Source organism: Xyrauchen texanus, chromosome 3, assembly GCF_025860055.1.
Source record: "Xyrauchen texanus isolate HMW12.3.18 chromosome 3, RBS_HiC_50CHRs, whole genome shotgun sequence".
NCBI lineage: Eukaryota > Metazoa > Chordata > Actinopteri > Cypriniformes > Catostomidae > Xyrauchen > Xyrauchen texanus.
Window position 1 is genome coordinate 53720028 of NC_068278.1, and position 21773 is coordinate 53741800.

A 21773-nucleotide genomic window follows, 5' to 3' on the forward strand; every position below is an offset into this window, starting at 1 on the left:
TAACACAATTAGACACAAATTTTGCTAGATCTATCAAATTCATAATTTTATAAATAACTTATAAACAGACAAGCAATGAACAAATAACTGGACAAAAAATGTCAAGCTTCTCCTTTTATTGTGATTCATTCTCATATATTCTCAATACGTTTGTATTTACAACCATTATGAGCCAAGAATTTCTTGAGCCCTTGTTCTCTTTTGTTTTAATAACTTGGAAATAAACATTACAAAATCATTTAGAGCTCAGACATATTATCTCATGTCATGAAAAGTGCATGTTTGTTGAACTATTAATGGATGAGTTAGTGCATTAGTTTAGTGAGACGGGTAAGACTACAGAATTAATGAATTTTCAATGTGGCAAATGGACCTGAAGCTGATCACCACATACACAGATAATATTTTATGTAAATTCTATTATTAAATATAATTTATACATATTATTTAGGATCCATACAAATACTGTTATTCCATCAAATCGTTTCAACTCTGACTACATTTGCAGCTCTGGGTCAAAGTTACAATTAAAACTGATCTAGGACCAAGATGTTGACAAGTAAAAAAAGATTCCAAAAATGAAAACCCTCATCATTCATGTGTCATCCATTGTTTTAAGGAAAACAATTGATCTAGCTTTCTTACTAGATCAGTTTTTTGCACTTTAGATAAAAGTTGAAATATAACCAATAGAACTGGCCCAATATCAGTTGTATTGAACAACGTCCTATAACAGTTCATGAACAAGTGGATATGTTAAATGTGTGTCTAAGCATTTGTGATGGGAAGGGAGAAAAAGGGAAGGGTGGTGGCATACTGGCCTATGGATCTAATAAATCATGGTCCTGGAAATTGGCGATGGGCTCTGGTGGTTGCCCTGATTTTGGGGTGAGACCATGGTAACGCTCTTCTACAGTCCTGTGGGTCTTGCACATGTCCTCTGGGTAACACATTTGAAGCTCCTCGTTAGCGACGTAATGAGTGTCAGAGAACTCGGTGAAGTAACGTCCGACCTCGGGGTGAGCGATTTCCAGCGGGGCAGAGTGAGGTTCAAGATTCTCTGCAAATGGAAAGAGAATGAGTTTTGCAACCTTTTTAATCTTGAAATAAAACCAATTACTCAATTAACAACAGGCTCCTTTGTGGTTTCCGAAAAAATTGTGACCACAGCCTCATGCTGCTACTTACATTATACAGTAGGCCTTCAAATGAAAATGCATAATATGGAGCCCATTTCCACCTGGTATCAAGATGTGTTTCGGGTGATCCGATCACACGTGGTCAGGTTTAAACAGGGTCTAAAACCTTTTGTGATTGGATCACAAAAAACACATATGAATGTGGTCAAAATTGCATGCAACCAAATCACATTTGAGGTGTAAACACTATTCCATCCTGTATGCGTCCATGCAGCAGTGAAGCCCCACCCCTTACCTATCAACTGCTGCGCTAATACAAAAGTATCAGTGTGTTTGATATCAACACAGATGAGAAGCACGAACACCTGAAGCTCCTTTAATACAGGTAATCCACTAAAATAATGGATAATTCTTCTTGACATGTTGTGCTTGTGCTTAGATTAAATTTCAACCACATCCGAGAGAAACAGCACACTATTTTTCCGTGCTTTATTTGTCTTTTCTGACTTTGTTGCGCTTTATTACCATGCAGTAACACACTGGCATAATGATTGATGTATGAAACGGAGACCCTCCCCTCCAAATCCGAACACAAGTGGTCACAGGAGATGTATTTAAGCGATCAGGTGTAAACAGCGATGTGTCTAATCTGACCACATGTGATCAGATCACCCGAGACACATTGTAATACCAGGTGGAAACGGGGTCATGGACTTGGTTTTGGGCTGGTCTTGTTGGTGATTGGGCTGGTTGTGGTCTAGTTTAGTCTTTATAGCACAGACCTGCCTACCCTCAGACACCAATCCACAAATCAATCTCATGAATAAGAAATAAAAAGGAAAGGCCTGAGAAAACTCACCCTGTGCAGCATATCGACAGGTCCCATCCTGCACTAGGACGTTGTAGAAGGGCTGATCAGGTCCCTTAGACAGCTGATGGACCCTCATGGTGTTAATCCACTCCTGACTCATTGTGCATTTAGGGTCCCATCCATAGACAACACAGTTATAACCTGACCTATGAGAAAAATTGCCAGTTTGAGGACTCTTGCAACAAAATATGCATGTAAATAATCTGTTCTCGCACTTAGGGAACATTTTTGTAAATTAGTTTTACCCAAAAGTTTCTTCCTCATCTACTTAAAAATCTTACAGAGACAACAGACGGAATGCATTCCTGTGCTAAAAGAAAAGCTATAAGCGCAGTGCAACGAATGGATTGGAATGCAGGTGTCTTGTATATTTAAAATTACAAGCAAAATTCCTTTTTTTGTGTGTGTATCTCCAATACCTTGACTTTGTTGTCCTTAAGCCATTTTGCCACAACTCTGGAAGTATGCTTTGGGTCATTGTCCATTTGGAAGACCCATTTGCGACCAAGCTTTAGCTTCATATCTGATGTCTTGAGATGTTGCTTGAATATATCCATATAATTCCTCATGATGCCATTTATTTTGTGAAGTGCACCAGTCCCTCCTGCAGCAAAGCACCCCCACAACATGATGTTGCCACTCCCATGCTTCACAGTTGGAATGGTGTTCTTCAGCTTGCAAGCCTCACCCTTTTTCCTCCAAACATAACAATGGTAAAATCTTTGTCCCCATGTGCACTTGCAAACTGTAGTCAGTTTTGGAGCAGTGGCTTCTTCCTTGCTGAGCAGCCTTTCAGGTTATGTCGATATAGGACTTGTTTTACTGTGGATATAGATACTTGTTGATCCGTTTCCTCCAGCATCTTCACAAGGTCCTTTTCTGTTGTTCTGGAATTTATTGGGACTTTTCGCACCAAACTACATTCATCTCTAGGAGACCTTCCTGAGCAGCATTATGGCTGCGCGATCGCATGGTGTTTATACTTGCATACTATTGTTTGTACAGATGAACGTGGCACCTTCAGGCATTTGGAAATTGCTCCCAATGATGAACCAGACTTGTGGAGGTCCAGAATCTTTTTTGTGAGGTCTTTCTGAGGCTCATTTCTTTTGATTTTCCCATGATGTCAAGCAAAGAGGCAATGAGTTTGAAGGTAGGCCTTAAAATACATCCACAGGTACACCTCCAATTCAGCACACCTCCTATCAGAAGCTAATAGTCTAAAGGCTTGACATAATTTTCTGGAATTGGCCTGCTTAAAGGCGAAGTTAACTTAGTGTATGTAAACTTCTGACCCACTGGAATTGTGATATAGTCAATTAAAAGTGAAACAATCTGTCTGTAAACAATTTTTGGGAAAATTACTTAGATGTCCTAAATGACTTGATGTAATCATGATCTAACAATGAACATTATATTTTTACATAATTTCATTAATCTATGTAAATGTCAGATTATAAAAATCAAATTGTTAATTGTTAGTTCATAGTAATTAACTAATGTTAACATATCCAATCCAACTTTTGATTTTAAAAATGTATTACTATATGTATTTCTCATTGTTAGATCATGTTAAATATTGTAGTTAACTAATGTTAACAAATGGAACCTTATTGTAAAGTGTTACTGTAACAATATAGCCATAAACAATAATGAGTTTAATATCACACACAAACAAATATGAATGCACCTTTTGTGTTTCATGACAAGACCCACGGAGTACTGCACATCTCTGTGCTCAGGTGCACTGTGCCTCTTCACCTCCGGTTCTACTGGATGCCTCTTATGCTGGATGTGTTCTAGAGTGTGCTGGACCAGATACCCTACAGCACCATGCTGAGATGGGTCCAAAGCCTGAATATGCTGCAGAATATCCAATACCTATTTCAAGACAAGATATTATAAACATAGTGGTTATATTAGGCATTGACGAAATTCAATTATCAGCCTTGAGTATAAGAGGAAATACAGTTAGCCTTTTGTGTTTTAACCATATTCGAATGGTCTTGGTATACGACTTGTATCAAGCACTGCAACTGTATTGGTTCAGTATTCTTAATGGCATTTGTGGTTTATTCACAGTATTTGACAGTTATACTTCTATGCCTGCTTAAATAATGTATCCTTCAGCAGAATCTGGAGAATTTTTGTAAACTGTACTAAAGGTGGGTGATATACCAGTTACAGTGTTGGCAGATTTCACAAATAAATAAAGGGACATGGTCTAAAAAACCACACTCATAATAATGAACTTGCCTGAAACAGATATCCCCCTTGTGGGGGTATTATCAGCATAGAAATCACAACAAGCAACATATACATTAGCCTATACAAAATAACTTATTTTCAATAAATGTATTCTTAATATTAAATATATCCCCCAAAATATACAATACAAAAATACATAATTCATTAATAGCCAAAATCTCTCTCTTCTGCATGCATGCACACACTGCTTGAGTGTGTTTGGACTATACGTCATCTTTTGTGGGATGAATTCTTTTATTTTAAACATGTCATATTTTGATTACAGATCTGATTATTGTTCAGAACCCAGCTGCATGAAATCTGTATCAATGCATCATACCTAACAATAATTCAGTGAAGACTTCAAAACAACTGACTTCAGGTACTTCTTACCTCAATATTAATCCTTGTATCTGGATTAACGGTGCATGCATACGTAAGTATCTATATATAGTTCTCTAAAAGTTATTTAGCATATCAAAGAAGGCTACATCCGCAAAGTGCATTAAGGCAAAGAAATGTGTGATACAACAGTTTCCTTCAGAATCAAAGCACATGCTTATCTCGCTCAACTAAAAAGAGAGAAGCCTAATTTTTTGGGAACAGGAAGTGGTATAATCCTAAAAAAAAATTTATTGTAATAAACCATTTAGACTTTGGTTTCAAGGGAAAAATTATTGGAAAGAAATTAACCGGTTATTAACTGGTTAATACAATTTATTTAAAAAAAAAAAAAGGTTTCACTCTGGAATTACTGTTTTCTGTTACTTTCTGCAAATAAAAAAACACACACACACACACACACGTAGTGTTTCCATGTTTTATGGGGACTTTCCATAGACATAATGGTTTTTATACTGTACAAACTTTATATTCTATCCCCTAAACCTAACCCTACCCCTAAACCTAACCCTCACAGAAAACTTTCTGCATTTTTACATTTTCAAAAAACATAATTTAGTATGATTTATAAGCTGTTTTCCTCATGGGGACCGACAAAATGTCCCCACAAGGTCAAAAATTTCATGTTTTACTATCCTTATAGGGACATTTGGTCCCCACAAAGTGATAAATACACGCTCACACACACACACACACTCACACTCACACTTTGTGCAAGTTTCTTAGGGGCTACTTGTTACAATTCAAAAAGGGGAATGGAAAAAGCACACAGCAGTCATGCAGGGGTCTCAGGAGGTTAAGATGGTTATTTATATCTTCAGCTTTAGTGTGTCAATAGGAAATATACAATGTAGATTCGAAAACATTACTTTTGCAAATAGCATAGAATAGAAGAACAGGGAGCCCTACAACAGATGACATTACACCCACAGAGCCCCCACTGAACATCGAGTCAGCCTGGGATTACACGAAGAGACAGAAGCAATTGAGACAGCCTAAATAGATAGAAGAACTGTGGTGAATTCTCCAAGAAGCTTGGAACATCCTATCTGCCAACAACCAAGATAAACTGTGTGTGTGTGTATATATTATCCCCTTTTCTCCCCAATTTGGAATGACAAATTCCCACTATTTACTAGGTCCTTGTGGTGGCGCGGTTACTCACCTCAGTCCGGGTGGCGGAGGACTCAGTTGCCTCCATTTCTGAGACATTCAATCTGCGCATCATATCATAAGTTTCATTGTCCATGACACCGCGGAGACTCCCGGCACATGGAGGCTCATGCTACTCTCCGCGATCCACGCACAACTTACCACATGCCCCATTGAGAGCGAGAACCACTAATCGGGACCACAAGGAGGTTACCCCATGTGACTCTACACTTCCTAGCAACCGGACCAATTTGGTTGCTTAGGAGACCTAGCTGGAGTCACTCAGCACACCCTGGATCCGAACTCGCGACTCCAGGGGTGGTAGTCAGCGTCAATACTCGCTAAGCTACCCAGGCCCCCGAATTGGTGCTGTTTTGAACTGTTTGACATTAATTGATAAATGAAAATTATTTATGGCATTATTTTTGAAGACATCCTCACTATGCAACATTTTTCACAAGTGCCTAAAACCTTTGCACAGTACTGTATGTGACAAGACGAATGCAAAAATATGTGCTAACCACTGTACCAAGGCTTGAAATGCTTTTAATGTTTTATTATTTACTCTCAAGTGGATTGTTACTGATACTGACATACAAATGTATTCTTACTTTCTCCGGCCAGATGCCCAGGTGGAAGTATAGACGGGCCTGCAGCAGAAGATACTGCACGTTATCAGGGTTAATCGTGAGGTAGAGATCCAGAGAGTCCCGCAGGAGCTGATACGATTTCTCATTCCCTTCCCTTAACAAAATAAAAACACATTTTGTATAAATGTGCTTCATTAAAACACCAGTTTCATTATCAGCAAAACTGAGTGTGTAAATATGTAAATGTGCATAAAAGAAAGGTTTGTTAATACATTTACCAACACACCTGTCTTAAAAGTACAAAAAGCTTTGATCAACAAAATTAGATGACTATAAGAATATAACTTTCACTGTATGGAAAAGTGCAAATTGGTCGTTCATCAAAATATATCCTTTGGTGTTTCACAGAAGTCAGTCATATAGGTTTGGATAGTCCTTTACTATGGTAAAAAATCCTAGCACAAGTCTTACCCTCTCTTGCCAATGTTAAGCAGGTTGCCCACCATTCGCAGAAGCAGCTCGCTGGTGCTTATAGCGCCGTAGTAATCTGCTGTCACCTGGTGTCTGATCAGATACTCGCACTCTTTAGCAGCAAGCTGCTTGCCATTTCCAAATGCATCAATGTACATATAGTCAAAGATGTCACCACTTCTATGAAACAAGCTCACATTAGTCATCATGGCCCATTTATTAAATATATAATGATTTGTATTTTTAATAATTGAACAAGTGAATACAACAGAGAACATTTTAACATTTTAAGACCAGAAATATCAGCTGACTTTAACCTAAGTTTAACATGAACTACGACAGAAATAAATGTAACTGTGTTTGCATTTACATTTTATCCAAAGCAACCTAAAAATAAGGAATACAGCAAAAGTGAACCATCCATTTGCAGGGAATAGCATGTAAAGTGCTAAAATACAAAGTTTAAATTTTGCTCAGACAAGTAAAAGTTTGCTGAATAATTAAATATTATAACATATAATAACTGAAACGCAGATAACACCCACCTCATTTGATTTTGGCACCAGCGGAGCAGGAAGTGGTTGGGGAAGTTGACGGGCTCCAGAGGGACTCCTAACTTCCTGGCCAGAGTCATATAGAGCACCGAGAGACTGATGGGAATGCCAGTCCGACGGAGCAGCACCTAACCAGAAGGGGATGCTATAGGTCTCATTGTGTTCTTTAGATAAACAATTATACATGCAATACAAAAATGTAATGCATTTAGTGATTCAGATGAATTAGACTGCAGGTCTGTTCCAAAATCTAGTATATTCTAAGGGTCTGTTCATACACATGTTTTTTTGTGCCCCTCTGTGCTGTTGTTTTTCTATGTAAACATGCGTTAGACAGATGTCTTTGACCACTGTGCGCCAAGATTTAAAAACATGTCTTGAGACCAGGGTCAGAAATTAAGGGGGTTAAGGGCAAAAATGCCACTGAAAGTGACAAAAATGCCCCTGAAATTCAAAATACAGGGGCAAAAAATGATGCATAATGAATTACTCTATTTAGGACTAATTATACACATTATTGTATACAGTATGAGTTGATGTTAATTAAATGCTATGAGGAAGAAATAAATTCTCTATTTATTAGTTATTCATATTTGTGTTAAAGCTGAAGTATCTAACTTTTTCAGTGTTAAAATACTTTTCACAATCCCTGCTTAATATGCAGAGATAACTATAAGCCAAACATAGGTTTATTTTTCTCAAAACTGTAAACACTGTGTCTCTGTGGCACTATAAAAATTTCTGTGTTTGTTGTGAGCGACCCGCTTAGACCCGCCCCAACACCATTACTCAACCAATGGCACGAGTTGGGGACGGAACTATCTTAATGTTTGAACAATAGCAGACGAGGTGCGTCTTTGGAAAGCTGTTTTGAAAACATTGTTTATTTTTGCAATTCTGTTCATTGGTGTTAGTGTCGCAGATAAAGAAAAGTTAATTGCTGACCCTGCTAAAGACCTGGAATTCTGTTCCATTTATTGTGCTATCTTTAGCTTTAAAAAAATACAGTTTGGTCTGAACATCCTCTTAAACAGCATACTTACTGAAATGGAACCTCATTAGTGGCTGATTTGAAATGCTATACATTGGCAGAAAATCTGTGCTCTACACAAATAGGCCTCTTAATACAAAAAGCACTAGAGACTTTACTGACAATTAATTACAGTAGAGTTTGACTTAGCATGATGCTAATCTAACAACATGATTCTCTAATAAGAATTAAAAATGCACAGCTCACTCAAATAAGCAAAACAGACAAATAATCAGACTATTAAACTAACTATTTTAAAGACAATTTTCAGCAATTGATGAAATCAATATTTTATCTCAACTTCATCTGAGCTTGTTGCATTGCATTCTGGTATTGCTTTATCTGTCATAAACACATGCAGAGCTGCCTTAAACAAAAACAAAATTGGTATCTTATTACGCAGCATATTTTGTTCCCTAATAGAGCTGCACAATTCTCGATAAATTCAGAATAACTATTTTTTAGCTTAGAATAAAGATCACGATTCTGAAGAAAAAAAAATGCTTATGTGATTTACAAAACCTGGAAATAAGGGTACTAAAAGTAACTTGTAATGTACTAGAGGTTCTGACAAAATGCTCAATACTATAATTATGCAAAAATGCAATAAATTTGTAAATCATATACAGGTCCTTCTCAAAAAATTAGCATATTGTGATAAAGGTCATTATTTTCCATAATGTAATGATAAAAATTAAACTTTCATATATTTTAGATTCATTGCACACCAACTGAAATATTTCAGGTCTTTCATTGTTTTAATACTGATGATTTTGGCATACAGCTCATGAAAACCCAAAATTCCTATCTCAAAAAATTAGCATATCATGAAAAGTGTATCTAAACGAGCTATTAACCTAATCATCTGAATCAACTAATTAACTCTAAACACTTGCAAAAGATTCCTGAGGCTTTTAAAAACTCCCAGCCTGTTTCATTACTCAAAACCGCAATCATGGGTAAGACTGCCGACCTGACTGCTGTCCAGAAGGCCATCATTGACACCCTCAAGCAAGAGGGTAAGACACAGAAAGAATTTCTGAACAAATAGGCTGTTCCCAGAGTGCTGTATCAAGGCACCTCAGTGGGAAGTCTGTGGGAAGGAAAAAGTGTGGCAAAAAACGCTGCACAACGAAAAGATGTGACCGGACCCTGAGGAAGATTGTGGAGAAGGACCGATTCCAGACCTTAGGGGACCTGCGGAAGAAGTGGACTGAGTCTGGAGTAGAAACATCCCTGCATTCCCCAGGTCAAGCCACTTTTGAACCAGAAACAGCGGCAGAAGCGCCTGACCTGGGCTACAGAGAAGCAGCACTGCACTGTTGCTCAGTGGTCCAAAGTACTTTTTTCGGATGAAAGCAAATTTTGCATGTCATTCGGAAATCAAGGTGCCAGAGTCTGGAGGAAGACTGGGGAGAAGGAATGATGGTCTGGGGTGCCATGTCAGCTGCTGGTGTTGGTCCACTGTGTTTTATCAAGGGCAGGGTCAATGCAGCTAGCTATCAGGAGATTTTGGAGCACTTCATGCTTCCATCTGCTGAAAAGCTTTATGGAGATGAAGATTTCATTTTTCAGCATGACCTGGCACCTGCTCACAGTGCCAAAACCACTGGTAAATGGTTTACTGACCATGGTATTACTGTGCTCAATTGGCCTGCCAACTCTCCTGACCTGAACCCCACAGAGAATCTGTGGGATATTGTGAAGAGAAAGTTGAGAGACGCAAGACCCAACACTCTGGATGAGCTTAAGGCCGCTATCGAAGCATCCTGGGCCTCCATAACACCTCAGCAGTGCCACAGGCTGATTGCCTTCATGCCACGCCGCATTGAAGCAGTCATTTCTGCAAAAGGATTCCCGACCAAGTATTGAGTGCATAACTGAACATAATTATTTGAAGGTTGACTTTTTTTGGTATTAAAAACACTTCTTTTATTGGTCGGATGAAATATGCTAATTTTTTGAGATAGGAATTTTGGGTTTTCATGAGCTGTATGCCAAAATCATCAGTATTAAAACAATAAAAGACCTGAAATATTTCAGTTGGTGTGCAATGAATCTAAAATATATGAAAGTTTAATTTTTATCATTACATTATGGAAAATAATGACCTTTATCACAATATGCTAATTTTTTGAGAAGGACCTGTATATATATATAAATGTAATATCCAAGTCCACAAGAAGGCACAATGAATACATTACAAACTAAACAGCACCTTGTTATTATTGCAAAATAAATAAAAAATAATAATTCTGTTAAAAAGTGCAGAGTAAAATAAATGAAACTATTTAGACAGTGCAGATTTAATCCCATCTGTTTACACTGGCAATTCATTAACAGCTGTGTTTACATTAATATTGCCTAAAGAGGGGTATTTACTTTACAAGCATACGGGCAGACACACGCATGTGAGTGTTGGAAAGCAGCCGACTGTAATCAAACAGCTCATGGGTAGCGAATTTAGTCAGATCTGGGTAATGCCGGTATTGTGTCAGTGGCTATTAAAATATTGAATTGAGCATTGATTGTCATACTCTTAGCTAATCGTGGCTGCACCCTGCATTTTGTAAACCACTGGTAAAAGGTCTTTGGCAGTTGTGTTTGAGTTTATAGATGCCATGTAATGTTTAAAAGATCAACATTTAAAAATGCATCTTTTTGACCACCTTACAAAAGGCATGCCACGGTAACATCACGTGGGTGTCTGAATTGAGATCGCGATCTTGGAACTGCCTTCCTGTCGGAGGCGTGCCTACGATGCCTTAAAATGCTATCTAGGTGTGCAACTAGGTTTTTAGAAAAGAGCTTATGTATGTACAGTATAAGGTTATCCACAGGAAAATAGCAGTCTAACTTGAATATATACATGAGATGGTAGTCATGTGAATCATGTACCTGATGTATGTATGAGTTTAGTGGATTGTAGTAGTCTCGCTCATTGCCCTTGTACTGCAGCTGGTCATACAGCACCACGTTGAGAGCACAAATGACTTGCCTTTGACACTCCAAGTCTTCTAGAACAAAGCAGTCACCTAGAAAAACAAACCAGTGAAGCAAGATTTAGGGTGGATGCTAAAACTGGAAGTCAACCGAAAGAGGATTTTACAGATACCAATAACTAAGGTGGTGGAAAGGCCAATAACTGAGTAATTGGGGAGGCGTGGCCGATATATTAGGAAATCTATTTATTGAATTGTTAAAAATATTCGTAGTCTTTCCTTTCTATGACGGGCACAGACACAGATGCTACAAGAGTCTAAAATAAATAAATAAATAAATAAAAATAAAGATTCCAAGGTGCAGTTTATTGTTACAAAAATCCCAATAATAAGTCCAAAACACACTTATTTTGAAATGATGGAGACTTGGCTCTGTTACAACACTCTATATTTAAGTATTAACCAAATTAAAAGGAATAGTTCACCCCAAAATGTAAATGCTTTCATAATTTACTCACCCTGTATGACATTCTTTCTTCTGCAGAACACAAACGAAGATTTTAGAAGCATATCTCCGTACACTACAGTGCAAGTTAATGGTGGCCAGCTTTGAAGGTCAAAAAAGAACATAAAGGCAGCACACAAGTAATCCACATGACTCCAGTGGTTAAATCCATATCTTTAGATGTAATCTGATAGGTGTGAGTGTGAAACTGATCATTATTTAAGTCCTTTTTTTTAAAAGAAACCTTAACTTTCACATTCTCCTCTTGTTTTTGACTATTCACATTTTTTGTGCATATCGCCACCTACTGGGCAGGGAGGAGAAATTATAGTAAAAAAAGGACATATATTGATCTGTTTCTCACCCACACCTATCATATAGCTTCTGAAGATATGGATTTAACCACTGGAGTCATATGGATTACTTTTATACACCCATTATGTGCTTTTTGGACCTTTAAAGTTCTAGCCACCATTAACTTGCATTGTTAGGAACTAGAGAGATGAGATATTTTCTAAAAATCTTTGTTTGTGTTCAGCAGAAGAAAGAAAGTCATACACATCTGGGATGATGAGTAAATGATGAGAGCATTTTCATTTTTAGGTGAACTGTCCATTTAAGCTATTTATAGCCTATATAAATGTATATATTCACCAGATGAATTGATGAAATGTTTGCATGCATGTATATATACCCTGGTGGCCAAGAGTTTGGAATAATGTAAAGACTTTGCTGTTTTGGAAGGAATTTGGTATTTTAATTCACCAAAGTGGCATTCAACTAATCACAAAGTATAGTCAGGACATTACTGATGTAAAAAAACAGCACCATCACTATCTGAAAAAAGTAATTTTGTTATCAAATCTAGACAGGCCCCATTTCCAGCAGCCATCACTCTAACACTTTATCCTTGAGTAATAATGATACATTACTTATTTGGTACAAGAAAATCACTCGCCATTATATCAAACACAGTTGAAAGCTATTTGATTCATTAAATGAAGCTTAACTGTCAACTGTGTTTGTTTTTGAGTTGCCATAGTGTGCAATAGACTGGCATGTCTTAAGGTGAATATTAGGTAAAAAATGACAAAAAAGAAACAGCTTTATTTAGAAACTCGTCAGCCAATCATTGTTTTGAGGAATAAAGGCAATAAAATGCTTGAAATTGCCAAAAAACTGAAGATTTCAAACAAAGGTGTACACTACAGTCTTCAAAGACAAAGGACAACATGCTCTAACAAGGACAGAAAGAGATGTGGAAGTCCAGATGTACAACTATACAAGAGGATAAGTACATCAGAGTCTTTAGTTTGAAAAATAGACGCCTCACATGTCCTCAGCTGACAGCTTCATTGAATTCTACCCGCTCAACACCAGTTTCATGTACAACAGAAAAGAGAAGTTGCAGTTTTGCAAACCTTATGGGAAGAATTGAAAAGGAAAAGTCACTTTTGAAACAGAAAATAAAAAAGAGAAGGTTAGAGTGGGCAAAGAAACACAGACATTGGACAACAGATAATTGGAGTATTATGGATTTGAACCCCATTGAGCTTTTGTGGGATCAGCTAGACTGTAAGGTGCGTGAGAAGTGCCCGACAAGACATCCACATCTATGGCAAGTGCTACAGGAAGCATGAGGTGAAATGTCACCTGAGTATCTGGACAAACTGACAGCTAGAATGGCAAGGATATGTAAAGCAGTCATTACGGCACATGGAGGATTTTTTTATGAGAACTCTTTGAAGTAGTTTAAGAAGTTCTGATTTTTTTTTTTTTTCAAATTGTTATTATATAATCATGTTATTAATGTCCTGACTGATTATGATCAGTTGCATGCCACTTTGGTGAATACAAGTACAAAATTAATTCTATAAGAGCAAAATCTGTACATTATTCTTAACTTTTGGCTGACAGTGTGTGTGTGTGTGTGTGTGTTTATTAAAACTGTCAGAATTAACACATTAACGCATGTGATTAATTAAAAAAGTTTAATGCATTCATTTTTCTTAATCATGATTAACGATGTAACAGGGCGGAGGGCAGGGCTGGGGTGATTTTATACACCCGGCCCCTTATCAGGCTAATTCAAGCCGCCGAGAGGGATAAAGGCCGACTGCGGATGGTGGTGCGACAGAGAGAACGTATACGGGCAGCTGTCCGTCCTGTGTGTGTGTTTGTGTCTTTTGGTTTATTTCTTCATTAAACTATTATTTATATTGTCAAGCCGGTTCTCACCTCCCCCTTTCCCTTAATCCCTTTACACTGGTGCCGAAACCCGGGAAGGAAGAGGGATACGCCGTAGTGGAGTTCTCGCTGCTACCATCCACCCCAACTGAGCAAGACCGCGGCAGTCTTCCGTGGGACGGAGGAGCCCGGCCGCCTGGAAGCGGAGGAATGGCCGCGAACCGCGAGGGGAGAAGGGGCTCCTAGCCGACTGCCTGGAGCAGTCAGGGCCACTGCCAGGGGCGGAGGTGACCCCTACCAGCTGCTGAAACACGGCAGGCCAGTTCTCACCTCCTCCTTTCCCTTAATCCCTTTACAAACGCATTTACCTTTAATACAGCATAAACACTGGTGTGAAGAGTGGAACCTTTTTAATGTATCCGCCCAAGTCATTACATTAACGCGCACTTCATTGTTTAACGTGGGTCAAAAGTTTTGGGTAGCCTTCCACAAGCTTCTCACAATAAGTTGCTGGAATTTTGGCTCATTCCTCCTGACAGAACTGTTGTAACGGAGTCAGGTTTGTAAGCCTCCTTGCTCACACATACGAGCAAGGATTCTGCCCACAAATGTTCTATTGGATTGAGGTCAGGACTTTGTAATGGCCACTCCAATACCAATAGCCATTAAGCTTAAGCCATTTTGCCAAACTTTGGAGGAATGCTTGTGGTCATTGTCCATTTGGAAGACACATTTGCAACCAAGCTTTAACTTCCTGTCTGATGTCTTGAGATTTTCATCAATATATCAACATAATTTTCCTTCCTCATTATGTCATCTATTTTGTGAAGTGCACCAGTCCCTCCCGCAGCAAAGCACCCCCACAACATGATGCTGCCACCCTTATGCTTCATGGTTGGGATGGTGTTATTCGGTTCACCCTTTTTCCTCCAAACATAACAATGGTCATTTTGGCCAAACAGTTACATTTTTATTTCATTATGACATTTCTCCATAAAGTAAGATCTTAAACTGTAGTCTGGCTTTTTATTGCAGTTTTGGAGTAGTGGCTTCTTCCTTGATGAGCAGCCTTTCAGGTTATGCCAATATAGGACTTGTTTTACTGTGGATATAGATACTTGTCTACCTGTTTGCTCCAGCATCTTCGCAAGGTCTTTTGCTGTTGTTCTGGGATTGATTTGCACTTTTTCACCAAACTACATTAATCTCTAGGAGACATAATGCGTCTCCTTCCTGAGCAGCATGATGGAAATTGATCCAAATGATGAACCAGACTTGTGGTCCATCAACAATTTTTTTTCTGATGTCTTGGCAGATTTCTTTAGATTTTTCTGTGATGTCAAGTCAAGAGGCACAGAGTCTGATGGCCCTAAAATACATCCAAAGGTACACCTCCAATTCAGTACACCTCCTATCAGAATCTAATTGGCTCACTGACAGTTAACTTGTTGTTAAGTTGTGCATGGATGGCGCGGAGAATAGAGTGAAGCCTCCACACGCACTATGTCTCTGTGGTAACGTGCTCAACAATCCAATTGATAAGATGCACAGATTGACATTCTCAGACATGGAGTTAACTGAGATTCGTCCTACGCCACCCAGATTGAGTCACTATGCCACCATGAGGACTTAGAACGCATTGGGAATTGGGCATTACACATTGGGAAGAAAAAAAATCAAGAAAATAAAAAAACAAAAAAGACTTCAACCTAAGTGTATGTAAACTTCTAACTAAAATAACTGTATATTTTTGAGGTTTAATGAGGAATAAGGTTTATTATTTATAAGATATGAAGTTGGAGACAGGGCATGTTTTCATATAGTAGCACTATTCTTTTCATGCCCTTGCTTAAATTTAAAACACTTGATTATCTGATAAAAATAACAAAATATGGACTGAAGTGAGGATACTGTCAGTTCTTGAATTTCATGTGTTGGAAGCAGGAAATATGGGCAACAAATCTGATCTGAGCGACTTTGACAAGAGCCAAATTGTGATGGCTAGATGACTGGGTCAGAGCATCTCCAAAACAGCAGGTCTGATTGGATGTTCCCGGTATGCAGTTGTTAGTACCTAATAAAAGTGGTCCAAGAAAGGACAATCGGTGAATCGGCAACAGGGTCATTGGCGCCCAAGACTCATTGATACGCATGGGTAGCAAAGGGTAGCCCGTCTGGTCCGATCCGATCCATTAAGCTACTGAAGCACAAATTGCTGAATAACTTAATGCTGGCCATGATAGATAGGTGTCAGAACACACAGTGCATCGCAGCTTGCTGCATATGGGACTGCGTAGCTGCAGACCGGATCACAATGGGCACGTGAGTGTCAGAAGTGGACCATAGAGCAATGGAAGAAGGTGGCCTGGTCTGATGAATCACGTTTACTTTTAGATCACGTGGACGGCCGGGTGTGTGTGTGTCATTTACCTGGGGAAGAGATGGCAGCAGGATGCACTATGGGAAGAAGGCAGGCTGAGGGAGGCAGTGTGATGCGCTGGGCAATGATCTGGTGGGAAACATTGGGTCCTGGCATTCATGTGGATGTTACTTTGACACGTACCACCTACCTAAAGACCACGTACACCTCTTTATGACAATGGTATTTCCTGATGGCAGTGGCCTCTTTCAGCAGGATAATGCGCCCTGCCACACTGCAAAAATTGTTCAGGAATTGTTTGAGGAACATGACAGAGTTCAAGGTTTTGACTTGGCCTCCAAATTCCCCAGATCTCAATCCGGTCATTTAAACTGTCAGGAGATTGAGGCTCGTGCTGGATACACACGAGCACGTGACGTGAGTGTGACCAAAGTCTTTCTAGCAAGTCAGTCCACTGTCAGCCATAGTCTCTCAGGAGTATTTCCAGTCATGAAAGTGCAGCTCCTATCTACTTGAATGGAGAAAGACCAAAATCTCCAAATGGTTGGTCAAGATTGCGATCAAAGAACATATTTCAAATCAGCAGTAAAATCTGACAACACAAGTATCATAAATGGTGCCTCTTTACCTCAGATTACAATTAAACAAACAATTTGCCAACTTTTATAGCTTATGCACATGCACGTTCTCAAGTTGACTGACAGGTGACGTCTGTATCTAAAAGGTGATTGGCTCTTTTACCTATAAGACAGGACTTCCTAATAACATCCATTGACTGTTGGCTGCAGTTGTGTTCTAATTATTCCCAATAATTTGTATAGAAGTGGCCCATCTCTGCTAAACAGTCGCCGGTGCAACTTCAAGGTAAAAATGCTTCACGTGTGATATTAGTAAATGTCTTATTCTCCATGCACTGTATGTATAATTAGTTTGATTCAGTATTTTTTGAGAAAATGCGATTGCTATCGTGGACATGCCATCTATGGTTGCTGGACTACTGTGTGTACTGTTATGTCCTTCTTCCTAGTAAATTAACTTATTTTAATTTATTAATTTATTCATGTGCAAATAAATTACTAAAATTTGATGACAAACAGAAATCAGAAGAAACAGCTATCTACCATTTAAAACACAATATAATTTTTTTAGATAATTTTTTACAAAGTTAAATTTTGGTGTGAAATTTAGTAAGTATAGTGCTAGTTAAGTGCTAATATAGAGCTTATATAGTGCTAATACTGTTTGTAGCAATTTTATGTTTACGTTATTTACTTTATTAAATTGTGTTATATATCAGCGTTGTATCGACCTATCCATTGGTGCCAGATGGGCTGGTTTGAGTATTTCTGTAACTGCTAACTCCTGGGAATTTCACACACATCAGTCTCCAGAATTTACTCAGAAATGCCTTGTTGATGAGAATGGTGTATATGCATATACAGTGTATATGCTTGCCCAATGCAGTTCAAAGTAAATTAGAAAATTAAGAGACATCAGTGACATTTATTCCATCGATATCAAGCACAAAGCTTTTAATTAGACAACAAGAATACATAGGACTGGCTACACAGGTCTAGGGTCTGACTAATGCACCTCAATACAACAGCAAATAACATTTTCATATCTCTCTTTAATGACATATGCTATAACAGAAAATTAAGCCGTAATATAAGTTTCTGTAAACCTGCTTTGAAACGATGTGTTGCATAATAAAAATGACTTGACTGACCTTGGCCGGTTCGCAGACTCGGGTGTGTGGCATTTTTTACTCGAAGATTTTTCTTCACCTTGTCTGCAATTTCTTCTATCTGGGCAGATATGATCTCAAGAGTGACATCAGTCAGAGGGTTGCAATACAGGTCGACCAAAACAGCACCTGGAAACAAGGATAAATCAGAAGGGAATGTGTTTTTCCAGTTAAATCCGTGATGTTTCCTTAAGCCACTAGCATGACCAAATAGAATTCCAAAAAAGTTTTCTGTTTCAAAACAGATACCAGAAAGAAAACAGATTGTCCAAACTCATGCCACTGGTTGAGCCAACGTAGCTGTGTCAGGCTGGATGGGCCAATCAAGTGGGGGAATGTATTGATACTGCCACAGAGTCACAGTGTTACACTTTTAGATGAAATCAACCTACAAATGGCTTACTTATAGTTGTCTCTGATTAAGCTTGGGATACAAGAATTAATTTTAACATTGATAACGTTACACATGTCAGCTTTAAGCTACAAAACCATTATATTCTGACAGATATGACGAAGTAGACCAGTGTCACATGGCCCTTATATTGTCTTGTCACTGGTATGGTAATGCCTTATCGCACTTTACTATAAACAATTTACTAATTTACGATTTATACGAAATAAAAAATTACTTGTGCTTGTGTGAAACTCACCCTCTAGAGCTGATTGTTGTTCAGGTGGTCGCTCAAGGAACATCTTCAAACTCCGCAAAATGTTCTGCTGGCGGAGGAAGTAAAGGATTTTCTTTGCATAGTACTTCAATGTCAAACTTCTCCTAAAGGCATAATAGGAATACAGGGAAAGAGAACGAATCTTTAATTGTCAAATTAATACCTGGTAAGGGTGAAACTAACATGAACGAGAAAGCGCATCTCTAACCTTTGGTCCGAGTTCAAAATGGTGAGCAGCTCATCTTCACAGAAGTGATCTGGGGCTCCAAGAGACTCAATTTCTGCAAAGCTGTCTCCAAGAACCTGGCCAACGCAAGGCTGAGTTACAGATCTCTGGGTTAGTGACGACATATTTCATAACTGCAAATTGTGACAGCACTGTAGGTTGGTCTCTGTCAAAGTAACTTACAACTTCAGTGAAGAACCTCTTGGAAATAGACTCCACCGTTCTTCTTATCTGTTGACCAACCATGTGACGAGTCTTGAATTCTTTCAGCCAATCATATGACTCGTTCTGCCGATACAGTCTCTGAAGCCTTGGCCACCTAAAACATGAATGGCGCATTAGTGACATTTCACCTCACGACACAATAAGGGATTATAAAAGTGATGCCAATCATTAATGTTTAAATGTTGCCAGGATATTGTTGTACGTCATATTCTACTGAACAATTATGTTGTGTGTGTGCTAATAACTATATTTCACATATATAACTAGAAATGATTGCTGTGGTTGGGCAAAAGAGACTATAGTATGCCCATAGGTCCCATAAAAGCTCTAAAATGTACCCTTCAAACTGATTTACTATGCAATGTAGACCCTAAAAAATAACTATATTATATTATACATTAAAAAATATATATATATATATATATATATATATATATATATATATAAATATATATATATATATATATATACATTTCTGAAAATATGTTAGATGGTTTGAAAGAAATTTCATGTTAAAAATAATTACTTTACAGTAGCAAATAACTAAAAGCATACTTAAAATTATAACTATTGCATATTTATTGAAGTATAAAATATTTTAAGATTAAATCTATGATAAATAAGAGGACACATTACAGACGATCTCAGAATATATGTCACCCAGAATTATAAAAAATACATCTATTGCGATTAACAGAGTACTACTATAGGATGTGAACTCATACTTATTAAACACCACACTTATGAATCTTTCTGCAAGTGCAGAAAGCAGGCAATAGAATTTGGTGCATCAGCAGAATGGGTACGCGACATGACAGCCCTCAAATAAACCATTAAGGGCACATCTAAACAATCTGAAAGGGATCCGGCACGTTTTACGCAACTATCAAGCTTATATTTGTATACGATGTTGTTGTATAAGATTTTATAGAGATATAAAGCTTTAGAAAAGCCATGCCACCTGAGCTTGTATTGGTGCGCCCAGACCTTCCCTCTGCCATGGCACACGTCATGCAGTCTCTTGCACGAGCAGGACACGTTGCTAATGTCGATATGGTTTAGAACGGGAAAGCACAATATATGCTCTAACAATTCAGCGGGTAAATCGTCTAACTGCTTCTCGAAACTCTCGAAAACAACCACATTCCTTCCTTCAGTTCGATCTCCAGCGTATGGCGTCGCCATCTTTTCTGTTTACTCCGATGACCTCATCGCCGAAACTCCGCCCAGTTGTGCTACTAAACCACGCCCCTTACTGGTGCAAAGGGTTGAACTTTGAGAGCAGCGTGAAATAAGCTCAATGTATCTCTGTAAATTAGCGTTGGATTTCACTCTTTTATTTTAATTCAAATTTTAAATAGAAAAAATATACATTTTACATACATTTTACATTTAAAATGATTTTAAGATGTACAATTTGGCCACAAAATTTGTTTAGTTTGTTTGTAATTTATAAAATCACCAATTAATAAATAGCACCTGTGTTGTTGTTTTTATTTTCCTTTATTTAATTATTTGCTTTTTGTTTATCTGTTTCTTCGCTTATTAGCATCTTGATTTGTCTATGCATGATTGTGTCATGTCAGATTGTTTTGTGATTGTTAATACAACAACAAAAGTTTTTTTTTAATTATATTTCTGTTGTTAAAATATCTAAATTTAACATTTAAAATTACTTTATAATTTAAAATTCATAATTTCATTTGACTGATAGTTATTAAAAGTATCACTTAGTTAATTTATTAATTAAACAGCATATGTGTTGTTACTTTTATTTTTATTTTTTATTAATTCATTTATTGACTTTTTGTATGTGTTTCTTCATTTAACATGATCTTATTGTGTCATATGGAAGGCCAGATTACTCAAAATTAAATTGTTAAACACAATGAAATCATTACGAATGTATAAAATTATTCAATTAATCATTAAATCAGTTAATAAAATAAACAAACAAATCATCATAACAGCAACATACTTGAGAGTAAACAATAAAGAACATCAAACATTATTAATAATCTAGAAACTTTACCCTAATTGTACAAGTAACAATTCTAAAAGTAAATTTAGGAATTTTAATTAAAAAAGTTTTTAGATGATTTTACATCTGTTGGCCTATGTGTCAGGGATAATGTCTTAAAAGTTATTATTCTTGTTATTATTAAAAAATGGGTAATTAAAGGTGCACTCAGTAACTTTTGTCTTTGTGTCATCTTGGACTTACACTGACACCTAGCGGCTTGGATGCAGCATCATTTATAATCAATAGTTTTCTCAGTTTCAGATGCCATTGTAGAATGTAGTATTCACAGTCAGGCATGATTACTTTAATCAATGAGTGAACCTGTCAAATAACAGGACTGTTACTGAGATTAAGCAGGTAGGATTCGCATGGTCATGTGATTCTAACATGGCAGCCTCCATGTGCAGACCCTCT

At 37.7% G+C, this 21773-nt stretch overlaps 1 protein-coding gene across 3 annotated transcripts; it reads right to left on the bottom strand.

Moving 5' to 3' along the window:
• Nucleotides 1–111: 111 nt before the first annotated feature.
• Nucleotides 112–20533, bottom strand: fbxo21 (F-box protein 21). Of its 3 annotated transcripts, none has more exons than XM_052104916.1 (12): nucleotides 20298–20533; nucleotides 19295–19430; nucleotides 19094–19188; nucleotides 18868–18989; nucleotides 18200–18346; nucleotides 11355–11491; nucleotides 7418–7554; nucleotides 6873–7052; nucleotides 6423–6555; nucleotides 3701–3891; nucleotides 1999–2156; nucleotides 112–1060 (listed from the first exon to the last, which is right to left on the bottom strand). In XM_052104916.1, the coding sequence occupies exons 1-12, from the start codon at nucleotides 20519–20521 to the stop codon at nucleotides 822–824; spliced, it is 1899 nt and encodes a 632-aa protein (XP_051960876.1). In that variant the 5' UTR covers nucleotides 20522–20533; the 3' UTR covers nucleotides 112–821. The 3 variants fall into 3 exon arrangements, with proteins under 3 accessions (XP_051960876.1, XP_051960868.1, XP_051960859.1); XM_052104908.1 differs by having other exon boundaries at nucleotides 6873–7049; nucleotides 19094–19203; XM_052104899.1 differs by having other exon boundaries at nucleotides 19094–19203.
• Nucleotides 20534–21773: the final 1240 nt, after the last annotated feature.